Consider the following 18,458-nt stretch of genomic DNA (forward strand, 5'->3'; position numbering starts at 1 on the left):
TTAAACATATTTTAAGGCCAGAAAAAAAACCCATAGGTTAGATCCTGTATTTCTTCCATCGAATTCTCTTGTTTAAAGACATACACACGCAAACGCAATAGTAAACGAGAAAAACTGGAGATATTTTTCTTGCTAGAATAACATTGTGATTTAAATGATTTAAAATCATAATTTTCGTGAACACAGAATATACACACACAGACAACGAAAAGATAATTTTTTAAAAAAATGCTTGCATTTTAGCATTAATTAATTTACTTCTTTATACATTTATAATGATGTTAACAATGAATTTGCGAGTATGTGAAAATAAAACAAAAATACTATATCGCAAGAGTTTACTTTAGTAATTTGCATACCAAATTATATTTTATTGGTATGTTTATTATTTGTTAGTTATTAGTATGTTATTGGTTGGTTTAAATGTTCATTATTTGATTTATTTGCAATTATTTCTGTGATTAAATTTTTATCATAAAAAAGGTTCAATTATTTTTTATTTCTCCTGAAGTCTCCTGAAGTCTTTTTGCATCTATTTATAAGTTATAAAGTTAATAGTAAATTGTTACGAAGAAGTCTTATCAGTAAGATAAATTGTTATTCTGTTGAATGAAATTTATTTGACGGCTTCTGTAAATCAACTTTGTTTCAGGCCTTACTTTTGTTTGAGCTGCTCTTGGTGACCCAAAGCCTCTGGGAGGAACAGAAATATTCCTTAGTAGTTAGGATATCTTCATCGAATCTGACGGCTATGTGACAACAATAATGAATATTCTGGAAAATACAAGAATTATGATCCTATCTCTCTTAAGAACCGAGATTCGGGGATTCTCCCGCAGAACTTCATAAATTGTTACGTTTCGTTTAAAAAAAACTATAAATATTCGGGATGCTCAAATGAGTTGCTCAATTAATGATTTGCACACTACTTTTGTTGTTAATTTAAACCAGAGTTGCTCTTTACACGCAACTTGTCTATTTTTTTTAATTTGTACTTCCTGTTTTTTGAAATATTCTTAGAAAAAAGTTCGTTGTTTTCCATTATCCAGGTTGTTGAGCTTCATTCAGAGTACGTCTAATGGATGATTTTTGTATGAATGTTCCTTTGAATTTAACAATGAACTTTATGCAACGAAAATAATTAAATCAAATCGAATTGAACAAAATTTTATTAGTAATTTGATGCAAGAAATGCTTTCATTGAAAGCAGTGCGATTTTTTATTACTTACATAAATCCAACATGATTGAATGAGAATCAAAATAGGAACAATTCAGTCTTTAATATCTGAATCAAACAAACACATTATTAAGAAAATATGTTTAATAATTGTATCCAAAACCCATCAAGTTTCAAAGAAATTATTTCGTATTAGAATTATAAAAATGCATCGAGATTTAACTCTTATTTTTATCATTTTCATTTTGAATTTTTAGATGATTTTTTACATTTTAATTTACTAATTATTTTGAATTCATCTAGCCTTAATTTATTCCTAAATCTCATTCGAAAATTTTTCTGTATTTTGGCAACAAAGTAAATTATAAATGTGATGTTTTACAATACTTATTATAAATTATCTAAACAAAAATAAAAGTTGTTTCTACATGCAATTTAAATTTTCTTGTATTTAGATTTATTTTACGTTCGGTTATTTTAACTATAAAAAGGCCTTATATTGGTTTATACTGTATAATTTCTTATACAGTCGTTGATTCAGTAAGATCAAAATATACATATAATAGTAAATTATCATTTTATAGATTTCAGTGTACAACAATTTTGCGTTACTTGTTGATATTTTCAAATAGTATTTTACTGATTTTTGGCGTTAGGAGAAAATTCTTCGTATCATAATATATGATTATTCATTCGTCTTCTGCAGACTGATGAAAATTCTTAAGGTGGTGGCGCTTTATTGAAAGAAAAATTGATATATTTTAATAATAAAAGAGCAATAGCTTAGTTTGAAAAACATCTGTTATTTAGAAATCTTGCCAATTAAAAAATTATAATTATGCTAAATTTTTTTAAACTAATAAATTTATGCATACCACTACAGTGAAAATAAAGCGGGAGATTTTATTTTCTGATATAATATATAAAATTTTTTTAAAAACTAACAAAACTAAAGAAGAATATCCAATGTTTTAAAATTATAAATGACCTCACTTTTACTTGCATTCTTTTAAGTGAGAAGTTTCTCCACTTTAGAATAGAAAAGAAAGAAATATAGTGAAATTTATTTACAAGCTAACATAAGTATCGACATCGCTTCTTCAGAGCAAGGCCGTTTCATTTGGCAACAAGTGTCATACCACGAAGCACAAACACAACAATATCCTGTCCTTTTTTTTAAAAAAAAACAAGAGTCCCTCATTCGCTGCATTCCAAAGAAAATTCTGGTTAGAACAGGGTTTCGATGAAATGCTGCAAAATTACTTTCCGAATCTTCTTAAATAACACGCTATTGAAGGAAATGCTATTTCAACGAGAGTTCCATTTATTTCTTCTTCTTCTTCTCCTCGTCTTCCTCCTCCTCAGAAGGCCTCCTCCTGTTCTTCCTCCTATTGCGCCTCCTCTTTAAGGGTCTCCTCCTCCTTTCTTCTTCCTCTTCGTCTTCGTAATCATATTCATCATCCTCATAATCCTCGTCACGAGGTCTGGGCCTGCTCTTCCTCTTGGGCGGTTTGGTGGGAGCCTCTGTGGTGGTCGTCTCCTTCCACAGGTCATCGTTCCTGTAGTAGTACTTGGCGGAGCTCTCGCAATCCACGTTATTGGCGAATCTGCAGGTGAAAGTTGTTTGATCATAGAGGGTGTAGTTGGCGCACAAGAAGTCGTATCGAGCTCCAGCGAAGCAGTAGTGGAATAGCTAGGATGAAGCAAAAAGAAGATAAATAATTATAAGTAAAACTGAATTGTAATTGTAAATAATAATCTTAAATAAGTTGTGTTATACATAACAGTCTTAAAGGACATGCAAAAGAAAACATGACAAAATTTGCAAACAAAGGATGATTATGGTTTTCTTTGTTAGAAGAATTAAAACTAATTTTTAAAATTAGCAAGGGCAATATGCATAAAAGAAATACAGAATGAATTACTATGTATTCTTAAATAATTGAGAGATATTTTGTAGTTTAATTTTTGAAATTTTTATATTTATTTAGTACTTTTAATAATTTTATTTAGTACCGCCTTTAACGACCAAGTGCTCGCCGGAAATAATGGCTGTATTTAATTTCAATTCAGTCTTTTCATGCATAACTTGATATGTCTATAATTCTCTTATCAAAACATTTTTAGCCTCATATTGTGATAGATATTAAAACTATGTTCTCTTAACCACAGCACACCCGTTCTATTATTGTGTACATAGACATTCCTAATGGCAGCTAGACCCATGACATCAACGTGTCATCAAAAAAGTAATTACCTTTGTAATTTATCTTCTAAATATAATTGTTTTTCATGGTACTGTAATTTCACTTTCATATTTTTCATGTGTAGATAGTATATAGAATATTTCTTTCTTAGTTATTTTCAATGGAAGAAACTCAAATTCTGTAAGTCATTCTTCATTTTGGAAAAACAAATCTGACGTAGCATATTACTGAATATTGATGAAATTTTTAAGATTCGTAGTTGAATAAAGAATTTGTGATATTTTTCTAAATTTTTGCCAATTATATATCAAATAATCAAGTCCTCATGAAGAAACTAAATGGAAATAGTTTAGATGTTAGAAAGAAACCACATTCTAAGGATTTCTGATTCAGTATTCAATACTGCAATCAATGATGTGGATTTTTCTCTTACAAAATCGAATAAATTGCGATGTGTCATTAGATTGATTGTCATGCAGAGGGTGAGTTCTGGAAAAATGTAACATTTTTCTATAATCGTGAAAAATAGCTATGCCATCAAAAACATAACTTGTAAAAAAAACCCAAGTCTCGCAACTCAGTTCTTCTATCGTAAAAAGTTGTGAGATCCATGTAATACCAAGTCGGTCCATTTATTCAGTCTCTACTTAAGGGTCCTTCTATCTTAAGTTATTACGTAATTAGCTAACCTAACAACATCTTATAGTGACCATATCAATATGACCATATCATAATCTTTTATGGTTTAAATAAATAGATTGACTTGGCCATCGCATGAAAACACAATGTATCTTTACATTAAATTAGATTACATTAACATATTATATTAAATTAGATTGTTTAGTGCGATTGCCAAGTCAGTCTATTTATTTAAAACATAAAAGATTTTTGGTATTGATATGGTCACTATAAGATGTTGTTAAGTTAACTAATTACGTAATAACTTAAGACAGAAGGACCCTTAAATAGGGACTGAATAAATTGACCGACTAGGTATTACACGGATCTCACAACTTTTTACGATAGAAGAACTGAGTTGCGAGACTTGGTTTTTTTTACAAGTTATGTTTTTGATGGCATCTCATTTCTTTTTGTATGTAGTCTTCCTCTTTTTCTTTTCCGGTACTACTTCTTGAGCTTCAGCTACATTTTTTCTTAAAGCCTACTCCCTGTCTCAATGGGTTTTTCTCATAGGCTTTGATGATATATATATATATATATATATATATATATATATATATATATATATATATATATATACACTTATTATTCATTATTATTATTTATGCATATACTAGTACACTGAGTCATTCACTGCAAATGTCACTTTGTAATCTGGGGGCACAGCATCCTATATATTATATATATTTATATGGGATTGCAAAGTTATTTATGCAGTTGGTGTATCTAGAAAACTAGATTGAAATTGCAAAATAATTTAGTTTTTCCTTGATGTATACATTAAACACTAATTGTATTCTAAATTTGAAGCTTCTATACGTCTTAACCCAAACTTTCAGAGTTTTTATTAAAAAGCTTTTTTCAGTGCCACCAGTTCCACTCACAAAACAGCGTAAAACGTCAGCGTTATTATCAGTTGTGTCCATTTTATTTGTGATCATATCGAAGACTCTTTTTTGATCGGCATAAAGTTTTGCGATCATACTTTGAAGATCAGTTTGCTCTTCTTCTACCAGATTCATTCTCTGAAAGTCACCCATTGCGTTTGCAGCTTCGACAGCTTCAAACTGAATTATTTCAAATTCGATATTGTTACAAACCTGTAATTTAGCTTCCCAGCAAGAATAGTGTCATCATAAGAAAGACCGTTTTACATTAATCTGTATTGGATGCTGTCGGATGCCGAGCCAGTGATCCCAGAGCTTGGTGACAAACTTGGCGACCGTTTGGTGACTTGGCGACGAATTTGTCGACAAAATAGATAATGCTCGAAACTTCGAGAAATTTATTGATTCGTCCATTATTACACGCATATTTTAGTTTTTCCTTGATTTATACACTAAACACTAATTGTATTCTAAATTTAAAGCTTCTATGTCTACTAGAAGTGTCTTAGAGTTTTGATGATCGGTCAGTCAGTCAGTGACAAAATTCACATACTTTGACTAGTTATAATTCTTAAACTACTGGTTCAAATTTAATGAAATTTGAAATATACCGTGTTTATATAATACCTGCTTGGTTACTGAAAATTCAGGCTTCTAATTTTATTCACAACGAAGTTATAGGGGGTCTAAAATGGCCTGAACTGCTTCGAGAAAAGGATGGTACGGCGTGCAGCTTGTTTTTGCTCGACTTGGTGGGGGCACTGCCGTGCCCCCAGATATCTCAACATATTGTTTTTGAAGTTTGTTTCTTTGTTGCATAATTGCAACCCAATGAAGGCAATTGTTTAAACTCTCTTTTAGACCTCGTACTTCAAGGACAAGAAAAATTCATAATATCCTTCATAACGGTTTGTTCTTTTATTTCTCTCATTTGTAATGAACTTTCTCTCAAAAAAAGTAATTTCTTTCGTCATATTACGATATAATTTTTTTCACGACTTTGCGAATAATTTCTACTACTGGAACTTCGTAGCAAATAAATAGAGCATTTTAAGTAAAAGAGTATCATACATAATTTTTTGAAATTTTAACTTTATAATGACAGGGATTTTTTAAAAGAATGCATAATAATGAGAAATGCACATTGATTCATTTTCATACAACGATTAAAATTTAGTATTTTAGGATATCGTTTTCTATGTCTCAGATATAACCGTAATTTAGATTTTTCAATCTGAAGAGAAATTTTTATTATTAATATGTTTTTTAAATTTTTAATAAGTTTTTATGAAAAATTTTGTTCGTACTAGTGCTGAAAAATCATTGCAAATTCATCAAGTATAATTTGAATTTTTTTTTCATGGACATTAGACTTGGATAGATACTACAAGACATTTTTTAGAATTCTAATATGTCATCATACTTCATAGAGTTTTAAAAAATAATAGAATTTAAACCCATCTTTTCAAGATATCAACATGCGAATCAATATTACCTTCCCTTGATTTTTTTAAAAAAAAACTCGTTCTGATAATCGAGAATTAGCTTTTCTAGTAGTTAGAAAGTGCAAAAATCCTTTATAGAATTTTTTTTGCGACCTTCCAAAGAAATGCCTGTTCTTGTTCCTACAAATGAAGATCGGATTAAAAAGAATGAAGATAAAAAAAAAAAAAATTCAATGCAGAAAACGGAAAATTACACCTGAGACTTACTTGGCACTTATGTGGTACACTAGCATAGTATCCATCCTTCTTATCATCACAGTCAAAGTCAATATCATCAGGCACAACTATATAAAAGGGATAGTCAGTCAAATCGAATCCTTTCAGCTCTCTGGGTCGATTCGGATCCCTCAGAAAATCGATAAATCTTCCATCAGCTCTTGGTCTGTATTTATGCCTCAAATGAGCTGGAATGCCACCAATAGTTTCGTCTGGCTTTGTTGTCGAGCTTGTAGTGAATCGCTTGGGTGCTCGCGTCGTTTCTACCTTAATCTCTTCAGGTTCTTCTGGAGGAGGGACAAACTGAGATTCTGGATCGAACTTGACGGGAGGTCGAGCTGATGAGGTTCGTGTTCTGGAGCTCACTGGACGGGGTCTGCTGATGGAAGGGCGTGGTCTTGGTGTAGTTGTGGTTGTAGTGGTGCTTGTGGTAGTGGCGATGGGTTGGTTCTTTTGGCTCTCGTCTTCATCTTCATAGTAATAATAATATTCCTCAGGAGGTGGGGGTGCCGGGGTTGTTGTGGTGGTAGTAGTAGTACTTGTGGAACTAGTTCTCGTCCTTAGTCTGGCTCGTCCTCGTGGGCGTTGGCTGTTGGAACTTCTGAAACAAATTTTGGACATTACAGGCATGTACAACAGAAATGAGAAATTTCCAACTTCTGTTGAAAATGAAATTGATTTTCTGTTCAAAAATAACGATAGAAATTTGAAGTTACCTAAAATTCTAGTTTATCAAACCGTTAAATGAATTCAACTTCAGATGTAAACCGTTATTGAAAGTAAAACAATCATAATTTTTCTATTGTGATGGGCATTAACTTTAGAATTCATAATGAAGAAAGAGTTTATGTGTGAGTGTATTAGAAATTATAAGTCTGATCATTTATATAATCTTTAATCATATTTAAAATTGGCAAACCATAAAAGTAGGATATTAATTTAAATTTTAACTGCTACACAAGCTTTTAAAACCATATCAAATAATTCTTTTAAACTTGCAAAGATGGTCACCCCGAATTTTTTTTTTTTTTTGCATTCTCCAGTAAAGCTCTTATCCCTCTTCCCTCGCTTAAAATGTGTATGTTGCGCAAGGTCTCGAATACCTTGCATGGCGTTGGCGAACAATAGCTACGATATGCAGTATAAAACAATAATCTTTTGCGCGAATTTGGATTTTTATTATATCTATCATGCGAATATGTATTTTGAACTCCTCTATTTAGACCGATTGTAACCAAAATTTGATATATAACTACAGTTGTAATTGCGTGATCACATACTGAATTCCTTTGATTTTAGTCATTTCTTTTATGAGTTAATACGTTTACATGTACGAGGAAGTAGAATTGACAAACGGTCAACCCTTTGTCAGATTTAGTACAAAATTTAAAAGGAATCTTTATTTTATATGCTAAACCGGTATACTAAATTTTATTTATCTAGTTCACATTTTGTAGTTATTGAGTTCGCTTGTACTTGAACAACCAGCCAGATAAGACTTCTTTTGAATGGATTTCATTAAAAATTTGATAGAACAAAAATTTGTCTAGCTCACTATGAGTATCACATTTACAAAGAGAGAAATAATAGCAAAATTATATTTTTTCAAAATTTCGAGTTCGAATTTTTTGAAGATTATAGTACTTTCTCTATATATCGTTAAGAAGAAATTAAAAATCGAGCATTAATAATTACATTAAAGCAGAAGCAGTAAAATATGAATATTTTATTTCTATTACGGACCAATTAAAAGCTAATGCTTTTTAAAATTGATTTAAATCAGATTCTTCTTTTATGCTAAAAGATCTTCGAAATTCAAAGAACGATAAAATATTACATATTTTTTGTTTAATAAAAAATAACAAACATTATATTCTGTATAAATTTGTAGTATTACATTTGTATAAAATTTCAAAAAATGAAATTATTTATAAATGCTTAAAATGTCTCTTATTTCATTGTATTTGTTTTAACATTTCTCAAATATAAGACCTTATAATTTTTAATATTTGTAAGCATAATTTTTATTTAAAATCTTAATTAATAAAGACGTGACATTTATGAACTTCTTGATGCAAATTTCTGGATTCCAGGAATGAAATCTTTAACGTAAGCCTTTCGTTGAACTTGTAAAATTCATTTGTTCAGTGTAAAAAATCATGGCGAAAAACAGTTACATTAGAAACAAAGAAAATAGCATTTCAAAAGAATGAAATATAAATAATTCTTCGAAATTACAGGTAATACAGAAGGTGTAAACACATCCTCACTGATTAAATGTAGAAAATTATGGAATATTTAGTATTTTGATTAAGAAATCAAGTTAAATGAAAGAAAGATGCTAATTTGCAAACGTTATTTGTAACTTTATTTTAAAACGTAACCTTTAAATAATAAATACCCGTAAAATATTATTTATCTTTAGTATATTACTATTAACATGGTTTTCGTTTACGTTACATTTCCATTTTTTTTTTTTTTTTTTTTTTTCAAAATCTAAAGTGAAATAGAAAAAAAAATCCATTTATTAATTTAACATGGAAAATTGTGGACAGTAAAAAAATGCACATATATAAGATAAAGGCTTCTAATCGAAAAGATGAATTCAAAATTTTAAATTGAATTGGTTTTTTCCCCCATTTCAATACATTCAATCAAAAATTGTCTGTATTTCTATTTTATCAATTAAATTTTCTTTGAAGATCCGTCCATTACCATTTTAGATGCAGTGTAAAAACTTTTGTCTTGCTACGACCAAAAAAAAAAAAAAAAAAAAAAACACAGTGGGGGCGAGTTTTTCCCAGATTCCCATTTCTTACATGAATATTGCTGGTCTCGGACAAGGTCGGTTCACTGATACTCAGACTTTTATTACATTTAGAATCAGAGATTAGGATAAAGCGTCAATGTCTCTTTCCCCAGAATATTCAACGATATTGATGCAATATGACGCATTTTTTGCTCAGAATGCAGAAAGCTGAGTTTACAATTTGAACAACTTTTTTCGATTAACTGAAATTAAAGTTTATACAAATATACGATTATGTTTACCAGATCATAAACTAAATTTCATTCCACAATCAATCGAATTTCATTATACATTAAATTTTATCTTTTAAGTCATTATATTTCTAATTTATCACATTCATATACATACGAATATCAAGCCGCGGTCCCACGACCGGAGGATCTTCACGGATGTGGTCATAAAACTGTCACCCTTCCTTCGTGGTGCCACCCCCGTCTGTGGCGGCGGACCCACGACCGGAGAAATCTTCAGACGGCACGCGTTCCCCTTTCGACCATTCAAAACAAACTGACCCTCAGTTTCTTTGACACCCCCCCCCCTAGCCCAAACAGATTTTCCGGCTCTTTGATGTTTGTCCATTTACCGACATTTTGCGGGAAGCTCACCGACGTCTACAGGCATACCACGGGCGGCGGGGGAGTGTGGTCCCCCAGTGGGTCGGATGTCAGATTTATGACCAAATCCGTGAGGTGGCAGGTCGTTGGACCGCCGCTTCAGACCGACAGACAAATCCATGCATAGACAGAAAGTATGGAATAAAGATCACATACCAAATTTATTAAGCTTAGCTATATGCATTACTGAATTGTCGTATTCATACATAAACAAAATTTTAAAAAATTGAATTCTGGGACATTGAGAAGTAGAAATTCATCAAAATCTAGACATTGAATTTTTGATAATTATAATATTTTTCCTTTTGTATATTTCTTATAAGAGAAAATAAAAGAGAGAAGTTAAACCGTTCACTTGGAACTATTTATTTGAGGAAATCTAGATGAAATGTATATTGCGAAATTAATTTGCTGAATCGACATAAATTCAAATCAACTAGAGTCCTTTCCCCGAAATTTTCTCGCATATTCTCTAATAAGGGTGTTGCTCTTCCTTCCTCCTGCAAAGAAATTGAGGACCTTCATAGAGGACATGAACGCCGTGAGTCCCCGATTTTTATTTCCAGAGTCATATGGGGGTTTTGTACTTTATATTTATAGTAGAGTAAAGAATACCTGTAATACATTTTGGATATTTTTCTTCCCACCTGGGAGATTGATTGCTGCATTTTATTGTTTCTAATGGCTCTTGTCTAAACAAGCCCACTTACTTTAAGAAGTCATTTGTGGTTTAAGCCAAGGGAACGCCTCTTGTTTTTTCAGTATCGCCATCTAAGGCCAAAAAAACAACTTTGCTACACTCACGGCGCAACCCTTTTTACAGGGCGGACTTCATTCATGCATTTCATTCACTCATCCACAGAGCGTAATTTAGACCAGAATCAAAGAACGATCACCCCTGATCCAGTACCCCCAGTGGCATTACTCTCGACATGGAGGACTTTGTGACCACGACAGATTTATACACACGTCAGCCACCAAGCACGCGGGGAGTCTTCGGCCGGCGAGGTTCGAACTCGCAACCGAAGAGACGCGAATCCAACGCCCTACCAAGCAGGCTATCCCGGCTGTTGCATTTTACAGTTATGTAGTTTGCATTCATACAAGTATGCATACCAGTACGCGGTTGTCCACCTGGATGAATTTATTTCAGAATTTGATACATATCAACACTTTAGATATTAAATTTTGCATCAAATTTTATCCATTTAGCCATTTGCAATTTGTAAATACCATGTTCACTCATATCCAGACAAACAGATTCAAAAAATGTGTATTATAGATTTAGGAAGGCCTGAAAGCTTAGATACTTACCAAAATCTCGAAGTCAAAATATATGTCGGTTGAAGAATTTTTTGTTAGTATACTTTATAAATAATAAATTTCAAAAAGATGATCAGAACAGAAAAGAGAATCAAAATTTACGTCTTGCCCATCCAAAAAATATATTTGAATAGATAAGATTTACTATGATTAGTTTCTGATTAATTTGTTAACTTCTATAAAGTGAAACTAAATAGAATTTCAAAATGTTGCTTGCTTGCTTTTTACGAAATATTTTATCACCTATATGAATTTTTCTTTTAAATTTTGTTTCTCATTTTCAGATTCCTTCCTATATTTCAATAATAATAATTAATAAATAAACAAATTCGGTTATTTACCTTCGGGTGGAGACCTCTGGTGCGGGTGTTTTCACTACATTTGCACTCGCATCCCTTGCAGGCGGGACAGCTCTAGCAATCGGTCTTGGTGGAGGTGGTTTATTCAAGATGTTGGCTACCACGTCCAAACGTTGACTCTGTGCCGGAGTGGCACGGCCACTTGAAGAAGGAGCAGGAGCTTTCGTTGATGGAGTGGTTTTGGCCGTGGTCTGAGCTCCAAACCTTGGTCTTGAATTGAACCTGAACATCGGATGAAATTGGTGATAATTGGTAGATTTATAAAATGCAAAAGATTTAATTACTTGGATGAAATATATGACTTGAATTATTGTTTGATAACTCACATGTTCAGTTTGCAACAAAGGTAACATAAAGAAAATTTAAATTTCTATCGGATATTGAATCTACTCTAAAACTTTCTCAAAAATTTATCCAATAAACAGTTCCAACATTATATATTATCAAATCTAGGTTCAAAAAAGAAGGAAAAGAGCTGCATTGTGCAAAGATATAGTTTTACATTTTATCAATATTCTCTTATCGTCGTAATGTGCTTATATCAAACAAAATTTTGAATTTTTAAAAATTCTAATTGTTAAATAATTAAACAATAATTAATCATAATTACTACATCTATTCTGAAATAACCATTTTTGAATAATTATATATAAATATATCTTTTTCCTTCAATTTTTATTATCAAAACATCTGGCATTAAGAAAAATGTAAATCTAATTATTGGATATGCTATGATATTTTAGATCAATTTATTATAATAAATTGAAATTAATAATCTTTCTTAGGGATGTTAAAAGGAAATTTGCAAACAAATGTAGAAATAATCACATTTTATTTGTTTATTTATTGAGAGAACCATAGTTGTCGATCCATTTAGTTTTGGATTCTGATTAAACTGTGATCTAAAATTTTTAAAATATTTTTTTCTTAATCTCATGACACTTTACAAAGAAATTTTTTGCATACGTCGCTAAAGGGCTTGTTTATGACAAGTGCAATAAGTAACGACAACAACGATTCTTTTCCTTTACTATATACAAAATGAATGGAGATCAAGGTAAAAAGATGCATAAAGAGATTTCGCTGAACGTTCCTTTATACATTTAAACATTGATGATAAGAATTAGTTACATAGCAAATAAAAGATATGCAAAATTACTTTGCTTTAAGAAACTGGTGGAAACAGAACCTTCACAACCAGAAAATTAAACCTTGAAAAAATTTGAAGCAGCTGACTTATTTCTATATTACCTGTTGTTGAAAACTGCTATCCGAGAAGTTGGTTTTGGAGGAGATGGTGTGGTCACTTTGGGTGCTTCTGTGTATGACTGGTCGTCTGGATAATCTTCTTCGGGTGATATTGGTGGTTGTCGGCCCCTGAAAGCTGGAGCGGCATTTTTGACGTCCTCATCGCTATCCTCATATTCAGATTCTTCCAGTTCTTCGGGAGGCGGGAATTGTCGTCTCCTGGACAACGGGAATCCTCCTCCCCCTGGTCTGGCTGGGAACTGGCGTTTCACCTGAATGTATAACAAGAAAATTTGTTTAAAAAGACTGAAAGGCATTTTAAATTACATGTGTATCTTTTTATATATACATATAGTGTGGAATTTGCACAAGCACTTTTCAAATGTTTAAATGTCCTTTCGAACCTTTTAGAAACTTAGGGGACTCGACATAATGTGAAGGCAAATAATCAATTAAGATGTTTTAAAAGGGCACTCGATCTGAATTTAGCATATTGCCGCAAGTTAAGGTCCGAATTTTAAGCAGATCTGGAGAAAATATATATTCTAATGAAATTATTGACCAGGCAATACAATAGAATTAATGAACACACACACACACACATATATATATATATATATATATATATATATATATATATATATATATATATATATATATATATATATATATATATATATATATATATATATATACACATTATATATATATATATATATATATATATATATATATATATATATAATGATATTTTAAACTCTAATTTTAATTCTAAAATATTCATAGAGTCATTCTAAATTCTCATAATAAAGTCATTCTAAAATATTCTCTTATTTCCTGATCCAATTCCACTTTTTCTATTTAATTAATTCAATTGAAGCTTTGAAAAAATTATTGCACCAGCGGTTCCCACGTGCCGAGTGAAAGCATAGAGAAGCGCTGATGTAAACACATTCTTCTAACGGATCCCTCTGGTCAAGGTCGCCGCGTGTGAGAAATTCCAATAATAATCGACACGTGTTAGAAATCTCATGTTAATAAGACCAGGGATAGTTTATTTCATTCTTCCTCACTTCTGTTCTTGTAACGAGCTGTGGCGGACGTCCTTGTCCGCGCCTTCTTGTAAATACATTGTCTTCACAGGATGGAATAAAGCGAATTTAAAAAGGCAAAATGTCTCTTCACTGCTTGTCGCACCTGCATTCCGCTTCACATAAAATAATGCTATTATATATACTATATATGGATTAGATTAATAAATTATTTTGGAAGTAAATTTTGCTTTATCTTTATGTTTTTTTAAAGCTAGCTCTGTCAGCCATTCAAAGACCGTAATAAAAGCATTATTTTAGCGATGTCAAACAATTTAAATGAATTACATTTTATCATACCTAGTGAAAGTACTATTTTATATTATATTTGTGCAATAATATGAAGTTATTTTATTGGTTAGCTATGCTCTCAAGTGAAGAAATCGATTTAATTGCTGAGGCTGGTGAATTGTCTGTGTCAAAATTTTATTTTGCGACGTCTTTACAAAATGGTGAGTGGATGAGAACAGGTGACAACGGATAACGTATTTAAGGGTCCACGAGATTTTTTTTTAAAGAATGAAAATCGATGAAATTGATACAGTGATTGGGGTTGCAGGTTGTTATGTTCTTTTTCTTGTAGAGAACATACAGTGACGTAATTTTTTTTAAATTAATCACCAAAATGCAAGTGTTAAAGTGTGTAATCTCTGATGAAATATCTAGGACCTCTGAGATTTCATATGAAATATAAATTGGCGAAATCGGTGCTGGGGTTGGTGGCTGGACGATTGGTCCTTTGATTTTTCTAATCATTTTAAATATACAGATTTCTGTTTCGAATTTAGTCATTAAAATCTTAAATAAAGGTTTAATAGTGAACAAAGAGTAAAATATCCCTCTGTCATTTCTTTCTTTTGCTACTAGGGCTGTTTTTTTTTATGTCTTCAACATGTTTTTATTTTTCATTATTCACCATTCTTTCATATATTAGGAGTAAATTTCGAAACTAAATCATTTCAAGAAGACTTAAATCCTGGTCATCTGGGAGTATAGAAAATGAGATATACTTTAAAAAAATTCACATGTTTGTACACATTTATGTACTCAAACACGTTTTAGAATTTCATAGAATGTATATCGTTAAAAAAAAACAACTCAGTATTACTGAAAGTCTAATTTTAACTGTGTAATAAAAACAGTTCATAGCACAAATAAATAAAAAAGAGATGTATAAAAAAGTTTTTTTTACCAGTTTATGAGATTCTTCTGCTTTAACTAATGAACATCCTGAAAAAGAAATATATTTTCATCAACATGTGTAAGCAGAAATAAAGTATTTAGAAGAGAGTTAATAAATATCACGAATATACAATCGAATATATAAAAATCGAATTTACATTGTTCAATCAAGTCAAATCAAGTGAAAATGAAAATCTAAAAAAATGCATGAATCAATAAAATTGGAAAAAGAAAATAAGTAAATAATTAATACCCAAATTACAGCATTTCTAGAAAAATAGTTAGATGTCTCTAGAAAAATATCCCAGATGTTTTTTCCAATAAATTCAAATGGATAAATCAATTGAATTTGATTATAAAAATATGAGTTTAACCTTTATAAGTATATATATATATATATATATAGGGTGTTCATTAATTTTTGTCGGGGTTTCCGTACCTCATAACTTTCGAATAAAAAATATTACGCAAAAACCGATTACATATTTGTAAATTACAACTGAAAGAATTTTATTAATGATATTAAAATGTATAGCTTGCACAATTTGCACTTTGTAGGCATTCAGTTGAAGGCGGTTATGGAGAACGTTCCATATCGTCGTATGCGCTCGGTCTTCCCGCTCCCTTTCGGTGTAGAACGCTACCAGTTTCCTGAAATTGTGTTAACCAGCGTCTGATAGAATTATCCGAAGGAGGATCTTTCTTGTATGTGGTCCTGAAGCGACGTTGAGTAGTTATGACTGATTTAGTTTCGAAAAACCACAATACACACATTGCTTTTTCTTGCACGGTCGCCATTTTTATTTATGACGTCATAACTACCCAGACTGCAAATGCGCTAAGATCGCATTGTTGCCACGTAAAACTCTTTGAGTTGTAATTTACGAATACGTAATCGGTTTTTGTGTAATATTTTTTATTTGAAAGTTATGAGGTACGGAAACCCCGACAATAATTAATGAACACCCTATATATGTATATATATATATATATATTTCATTTACGAATAACTTACGCTATAAAAAATAAGAGTGGAATAAAAATTCTTATAACTATAATAATATGCCAAGTGACAAGTAGATCTAAAGTTTTTTTAAATTCTTTTTGAGTAGCTTTAAAAGTAAATCAAAAAGCAAATGCGTATTACATTATGATAATTCATCATTTAACCCTTTAATTACGGGTAAAACTATGTATAATTACACTGTCCAAAGCGAAAAAAAAACCCCTCTTGACAAGCTGGAAGGCAAATGTACATTCCTTTACGTCTAAATTCTAAATTTCTTTCTATCTGGAAAAAAAAAAAAAAAAAAAAAAAAAACTTCGATGTTAGAAACCACCAATATTAGGGCTTGAAAATCACTTTTCTGCCCCTAATTTCTAAATATTGCAGTTATTGAAAAACTTCAAATGCAAAAGTTGTTCGCCTTAGGAAGGCGCTCATTTGACTAATTGAATTTATTTCTTTATCTTCAATATTAAGAAGTTATAGCGAAATGAAAATTTCAACCCAGGTCCGTTTCCATTCCCTTTCAGCTGGACGGGGCCATTTATGAAATAGAACCGTTGTAATAGGTAGTCTTCTAATAGGAATCTATCTAAAATAAATTATAAGTATAAAAGAGGCAAATTAAAAGCATAAAAAGTATAAAGTCGAAAAGTACAAAAATGTTGATTTAAAAATATAAAAGTGCACTAGCGGATAATAATGCATCTATTAATGACCACCTACATAATAATGTCAAAAACTTAAATTTTCTGTTGATTGTCTTAATTGTTTATGATTGTCAGGATACAGGAATATACTAACTCGCTTATTGACGACAGCCGGATTTAAATAATAAATTAATCCTTTCCCTTCTGTCTAATCGATTTAAAGTAAAGAGAAGTGGTTATATTGTTGCTATAGTAAACAAAAATATTAATTATTCTATACGCCGAATTTCCGGTATATCCTTCAGCATTCAAACAAGAAATAAATGAATAAAACATTTGACAATTCAAATATTACTGTTATTAAAGGTAAGATTTTTATCCTAATTTCAAAGATTATTGAGGTCAAAAGAGAGGTGGCATTTAAATTCTGATTTTATCAGTTTGCTTCTTTCTAATTAGGAATAATTAGAATGCATCTTTTTTTTTTTCTTTTATCAGAACTGGCTAACCTCCAGAAATTAATTGAAACTTATGACCGAAAAAACTCACCTTTCAAATCATAAATAAATTAGATACAAAGTTTGGTTTTGGATTTTTTTTTAAATTCTTGACTGAAGAGCCTTGTATTTATTTCCTGAAATTCTTTTATGTCCTTTGAACCGGTTAAAATTCGAAGGATGAATACATCTGGTGTTTCCCTCATAGACTTATGAGAATTGATTCTTCAGTTATATAAACAAGTTTTTTTAAATTTTTATTAACGTAACAAAAACTGAAGTCTAAAACAAATTTCTCATAAAAAGATCACACATTTTTATTATATTACTATTTTTTTCCTGGAGAAATCTCTGAGTGATAGAGATTTGCTGTCTTCATAGAATGGTCAACTTGTTAACATGATTCAAAAGTTTTATAGACCTTACAAATTTTTTTATTTTTTAAACGCCTGGCACTGGTTTAATAAAAAAAGATGTATTTGAAATTCATTTTTAGCATAATTTTAAGAACTATTAATATAAAATTAAAATAATTGGCGCAGAATAAGCTTTTAAAACTCTTATATTAATTCAAAGTCAGATTAACTTATTTGTATTACAAGCTGTCACAAAATATTGCAATAATTTAACAACAGTCAAATTATTGATGCTTTAAATTCTTTATCAATTGAAAAGTATAATCAACATTTTATATAGGATTGCATAACAAGAATAAACTAGTCATTATGTGATTTCCCTTTTTCAACAAAACTTTCGGCAATTTCTATCATTAAGTGTAGTTCAAAATTTAATTAATTAATTAAAATAGTTAAAATTTTAACTCCGAAATTATGTATTCAGATATAATTTTAATTAAATTTGGTTTGTAAAAATATTAATTGAATAATCAAAATTTCCTTATTAAAAGCTTTTCAACCTCAAATTAAAAATGTAGAAAGTTACTCATTTTATTAATAACTTTTTAATTATTCAAAATTTATTTTTTAAAGTAAAAAGTGGCATTTA

At 30.6% G+C, this 18,458-nt stretch overlaps 1 protein-coding gene across 1 annotated transcript in view; it reads right to left on the reverse strand.

The window, feature by feature from the left end:
* Positions 1 to 1,151: 1,151 nt before the first annotated feature.
* Positions 1,152 to 18,458, reverse strand: part of LOC129968993 (uncharacterized) — a 62,319-nt gene continuing 45,012 nt past the window's right edge. Inside the window, exons 3-7 of the mRNA XM_056083385.1 lie at positions 15,311 to 15,348; positions 13,031 to 13,299; positions 11,762 to 12,001; positions 6,666 to 7,275; positions 1,152 to 2,871 (exon numbers count right to left, since the gene is read on the reverse strand). Coding sequence (XP_055939360.1) covers positions 2,503 to 2,871; positions 6,666 to 7,275; positions 11,762 to 12,001; positions 13,031 to 13,299; positions 15,311 to 15,348 — 1,526 coding nt within the window. The 3' untranslated portion in view covers positions 1,152 to 2,502. The remainder of the gene's footprint in view (positions 2,872 to 6,665; positions 7,276 to 11,761; positions 12,002 to 13,030; positions 13,300 to 15,310; positions 15,349 to 18,458) is intronic.

This window comes from Argiope bruennichi, chromosome 5 (genome assembly GCF_947563725.1).
Source record: "Argiope bruennichi chromosome 5, qqArgBrue1.1, whole genome shotgun sequence".
Lineage (NCBI taxonomy): Eukaryota > Metazoa > Arthropoda > Arachnida > Araneae > Araneidae > Argiope > Argiope bruennichi.